Below are 5,720 nucleotides of genomic sequence, written 5' to 3'. Positions count from 1 at the left end.
GCTGAAGAGCCAATAAGATTCCCGGCAAGAAGAACCACTCAACACTGGGAGATCGGGGCCTGAAGTACTGGTTTAAGAAAAGATCCCCAGGTAATTTTATCCCAGGTCTAACATGTAATGATGCATGTAACACCTTTAAATATTATCCTGCTCTGTAGACAGAGAAATTGATAGCATCTACTTATCTTGGAAAAGAATACGGTAGCTAAATGGTTAACTTATTTTTTAAAATTGCTGTGCTAAGATCCACCAGAACGTACAAAATATCTTTGGGGATTGGGAGGCGCAGTCATCCCAAGATACTCATCCCAAGACATCCTGCTTATCTGGACTACATCCCTTGAAAACTTTTTTAATTCTGGCAGTGACCCATAAACACCAAGAAGCAGCAGCTGTGCTCCCCTTCTGCAACAGGACGTTGACTGCTAGATCACATTTTCTTAATGTAACCCAAGTCCATTAATACTCCAGTAAATCAGCTCAGTAAACCCTCCTCCAAAAGTGCACTTGGGCCGGCCCAAGTGCAGTGATGTGACATTGAGGCAAGGCAGCTTCTTAACTTAGAGGCGTCAAGGAAAAATTACTGTGCCAAGGGCACTTTAATCATAAAAGAACCAACAGCCAGAGGCACAAAAGGCACTCTCCTTCAACAACGGCAGAGATATTGCAGCAGCTAATGAACAATTACAGAGCTGCAGCTAGAGAACTTACTGCCAGTGCCAAGATGGGCGGAACCAGGCTCAGGAGTGGAGATCTAGAACACAAATTGTTCTTGCAGAAGCGGCACGACACTGACAATAGACCCACTATCATATGATTTCAAACAGCTGTATTAGAGAAAAAATTGTATGAGTGCGTGCGGGAGGGGATTCTGCCTTACAAAACCTACATCTTCAGAAACTAAGACAATAAAAATGTTCACGTTATGATCCATAACAAGAAAAGACAATTATAGCTGTTCACTTACAGCCCATTTTAACTATAAGAAGTCATGTTATGTATCCATTAGAATGGACCAAGACTGTGTTGAAGAAAGATATAAAGGGCAAAAAAAAGAGTGCTATTAAAAATAGATACCTTGACTTATGCCGCTATTTTTCACTTGGGGTTCAATCACTTGAATTGTATCATCTTCAAGGTAGAAGTATATTTTACAATGTCTGATCCTATATAGCTCTTGATTTTTGTCAGGCACTTCTTCCTCAAAATAGGCATCAAAAGACAATACCTATTAAAAACAATAAATAAATATAAAGCAGCAAATCTTCAATGCTTTTGCAAAATATGTCAATAAAATAAACTTGTATAGATTATAAGTAACTAAATACATGGATTTCAGGAGGTAGATTTATTTCTCAGAAAGGTAAGAATAGAAATCCACATTAAATCACATAAATTTAAAATTCTTTGCTTGGCATTTTTATTACCACAACATCTAAGCAGAGATGGAACTCTAAAGTAAAGAAATAAATCAAATATAAAACTATCAGCAGGCTGCTTGGAAAATCTTCCGAACAAAGCACTTTTGATAGCACAATGAGCTACCTAGGTCCTGAAGCAAATTTTAGACTTCTATTCTATGAATTGCTGGAAAATAAAGTGCATTGTGACAGTAATGGCTTTACCATTGAGGTAAGTGGAAAGGAAAGTTCTTTTTAAGCAGATCCTGCAAGCTGTCTAATGAATGGTACTGAAGACTATCAGAGAGAAACGACGTTTTTCAGGAGTCATTTAGAGCTGTGCAATATTGGCATTTCAAAACTTACCTGGTTCTGCAATTCAGCGAGTGGGGAAATCTCAGAGAGTATACCAGCTGGTCTTTACGGTCTTTTGCAATAGCAATAATGCAAGGAAAAAACTCTTCATAGGTGAGGTGCTCAGCAGCCTTTATGTCTGGAGATCCCAACTCCAACTCGGCAGACCATTACACAATTTTGCACTTCTTGGTATCATTTATGGTGTTTAATCCAACCTTAATGATTCTATGATTCTATGATTCTATGATCACCAAGACCAATTTTAAGGGAATGTGCAAGAAGTATCTACTTAGTAGTGCATTATCTACCAGGATGCTTGCTGTGGTAAGTATGTGCAAGGAGGCAATAATTAAAACAAGGTTTCCATCCTGCCCCCCAACACATTTGGGTCAAATCAGCGCTAATCCGTACTTCATTTTTTGCAATGATTCTATTTAAGATATTCAATTACCTTTATTCTTCATTCATTAGACAAACTGAAGCATTGGAAAAAAGACAACTTAGCTGTTCCCTATGTTTCAATGAGCATCTGGCAGACTATGGCTTGAAAATGCTTGAAATCTAGTGAGCTAGCCAAGATTCCTATATGACACAGAACAGACCGGTTAATAGTCTGTATTCCTTTAGCACGTGTCTTTGAGAACCTCAAAGTACTTCCATGAATACTAATGGCAGAGATTTTAAAACACCCCAACAGACAAACACAGCCTCTTTTTCTACATCTGGGGAGAGAGAGTTAGCGGCTTCGTCGGGAGCATACAAGAACAGCTGCCCTGTGTCCTCGTCAGACTTCTCAATAGGCCACTCTCCCTTCCCTCAGGCAGGGTAGCTGCAAGATGAGAAAAAACTCTGTTTCCAAACTATTTCAAAGGCTAAGATCCCACTGATTTTCAGCATGCATCAAACAATATGACAGATACATTTTTGGCATCAACTCTCCTGCACTGTGACCCGCCATTAGAGAAATAAAATTTAAATTATAATCAAATGACGTAACTGTTACCTGTTAAACCCGACGGCATTAAATCTTCACACAAAAGAATCTAGACACTATCAGTTATGGTTTGTTTAAGTAGTACAACATGCAAGTTTCTGAACAACCTACAGACAAAATAGTTGAAAATAAATAAAAATTCATTCTGGCCACATGTAATTTTTAACTGTGGATTTCACTGTTTCGCATATCAAACACAAAAACACTGGATAAAACATCTGATATACAACAGAGCCAACACAAATAACTCTATCGTCCTTTAACACCTCCTCTTCCTTCCATTTGTCTAAACATTGGTGTACAGTGCCATTTTTGGTGACCAAGGTATCCTCCCTGGCCTCCAGCTACTATTCTGGAAGGACCAGGAGCCCTCTGTAAATCTCTTGAATACTCCAGGGGACTTAAAAGGTACTATGGTGGAACCACTATATCCCAGTCTGAACATTCTGGGGTTCAGCTGACAAGGAGCTGAATTTCATTCCTTGCCCAGCTGCTGATAAGCCATGCAACCATTGGAAACTTCCTTAGATGCTGTACCCTCTTCTCCCTATTCTGCTAGTCCCACTAGAGTATAGTCGTTTGACAAACATATGTTCAAGTGCCCTATTTGATTACTAATTGTTCTTAATTTTGTCAATGATCTTTTCTGAGAACGGTTGTCTTGTGAGACACCAGCCAGGTGAAACGGTCTGTTTGCATAGATCTCCAAGCACAATCAGGTCCTAAATACACTGTATTCTTTTCTTTCACTGAGCATACACCTATGTTCTGGTTTACTCCATTCGAGGAGTTTGTGCAAGTTCTTTTGCACTTAAACTTTATTCTCTTTATACCCTTATCAACATGCTAGTGTATGAAATATATGCAGCAGCCAACTGCAATTTTGCAGATCAGAACAGATGATTCAGGAAGGGTGAGGAGGGGAAGGAACAGAAAAGAAGATGACTTACTTTTCATTTTAAAGCAAAGTTAATTTTAAAAATACTTGAAATGTAACACTTCCTAACTCATGTCTCATCTGTAGTACATTGCTGTGTGCAAAGTTCCCATCCCACTCTTTAAAAAATTAAATGTTACATATGAAAACCAAAAGTTACAAACATTGAATAAACTCTGTGGCATTTTGTAAAGTTGGCACAAGGTTTCCCTGGCAGTCAAATTATAAACATCATTTCAAGACCAGGAGGCCTTGTGTGTGTACTTAATCGTAGAAGAAATTAATTATATATCTGCTTCCTATTCGGCATACGAAGTTGCAAAAACTATTTCTTAACCTACTTAAAAATGACGTTTCATGCCTGTCCTTCCTCCAACTACTATGGTACTGCTGAAAGGTAGAAACCAAAGAAAAATGGTAAGAAAGCAGACTTCATTTAAAAAGATAAGCACCTACTCAAACCATTTTTCATGGAGTCCAATTTGCTGAGTCACAAACTGCAGCACCGGAGGACATAGCTGCATTCTAGACTCTTAACTGGGGAAGCTAAATTAGTTGGGTAGTACCCTTTAACTGTCTGCAATCGATACAAACACAAGCCCTCCAGAGGCCAACTCTGAACCTGCAAACTCCTGCCCGGTGTTGCCCTGTGGAGGAATACACTGATGAGAGGAGGAATGTAGAAAGGCTAGCTACTCCATCTCACCAACCACGTTCAGTGGCAGGTCCACACTGCATCCTATCTAACCTCTTTATTTCATAAACTTGGGTCCAAGTCCTGCTAACTTACGTATGGCCCTGAGAAGCCAATGCACACCTCCTCATTCAAAGAAGGGTGCAGATAAAGCAAGTGCAGGACTGGCTGAAGCCTTAACACTTTGACACATTAGACCAATTCATACTTGAGCACATCGTTGAAAACTATGTGAGCAGTACTAAGGACTTCTGAGGTAATGCTAAACGAAGTCACGGGTATCCGTTCAAGCCTTACATTTTCTTGTAGTAGTTCTGGTCTGCCAAAGAGACAAATGCGTAATTGTACTGCAATTACCTGCATGGCTTTTTTTATAAAGCAAAAATTACGAGATTAGCCAATCATCCCAATATTTAAATACCATAATCATTTAGTCACGCAACATTTCTGCGATCTGCTGAATGATTTCTTTTTCAGTATCATTTTTCTTCTCTGATTGTAGGCTTTTTGCTTTAAAAATAAAACATCGCTAAGTAGAATTTAATGTAAATTTAAACACGGAAAGTAATGACAGTGTGCTACAAAATTCATATCATCACAGATTACAGTTATTTGATAACTCTCTAACTGTAAAGGTGTCACTACATTCTTACAAAATAAAAAAATATTAATTTTAAATTCCTGTGTCTATAACGGACGCAGTCTACCTATATTACACATGAACAGATCACACAAAAGTCAACAAGGCTCTGAGCAAGCAAATATGATGGCGTAAGTGAATTCTGAGCCTACAGCACTCCACTGTGGTTAATGGTTCCCAAGTGCCCATGCACATTTTTTCCTGGACTGGGGCCTACCTTACATTCATTCTTACCAGGCTGCCAAATAATTCCTTTATTGTCACCATTTTCACTAAAAAGAAATATATTAACCACTCCCTTATTTTTATTATATCCTGTAGGAGATGTACCCCAATACAGAAATACTTTTACACGTTGCTGTATGGCATGATATATGTTTATATTAATTGTCCAGTATACCAATATGATGGAAAAATAGATGTTACCACTCTTTTTGTCTTTTTGCATGCACAAAATAATCTTCTGAAGTATTTGACTAACTGAATTCCACTTTTATACCGTTTTTGTCACATTGTAGCTATTCATAAAAACCATCCAGATACAGATTTCTACATACCTGCTTGTCAAATGCTACCCAAGCAGGAGCATCGCTTCCTATCCCTTCAGGAAACACACTGTATTTAGGTTTCAGCTTCTGACCAGGTAACGGTTCACCTCCTATTCCAGGTTTATCTTCTCCAACCAGCATAGCAACATT

At 38.6% G+C, this 5,720-nt stretch overlaps 1 protein-coding gene across 1 annotated transcript in view; it reads right to left on the bottom strand.

The window, feature by feature from the left end:
* EFHC2 (EF-hand domain (C-terminal) containing 2) overlaps positions 1-5,714 on the bottom strand; it is a 53,403-nt gene extending 47,689 nt beyond the window's left edge. The window contains exons 1-2 of the mRNA XM_009318886.1: positions 5,580-5,714; positions 1,078-1,228 (exon numbers count right to left, since the gene is read on the bottom strand). Of these exons, the coding sequence (XP_009317161.1) occupies positions 1,078-1,228; positions 5,580-5,711 (283 nt within the window). The 5' untranslated portion in view covers positions 5,712-5,714. The remainder of the gene's footprint in view (positions 1-1,077; positions 1,229-5,579) is intronic.
* Between the last annotated feature and the right edge of the window lie 6 nt (positions 5,715-5,720).

Source organism: Pygoscelis adeliae, unplaced genomic scaffold, assembly GCF_000699105.1.
Source record: "Pygoscelis adeliae isolate BGI_AS28 unplaced genomic scaffold, ASM69910v1 Scaffold92, whole genome shotgun sequence".
Classification (NCBI taxonomy): domain Eukaryota; kingdom Metazoa; phylum Chordata; class Aves; order Sphenisciformes; family Spheniscidae; genus Pygoscelis; species Pygoscelis adeliae.
This window is presented reverse-complemented; position numbering and strand designations above follow the sequence as displayed.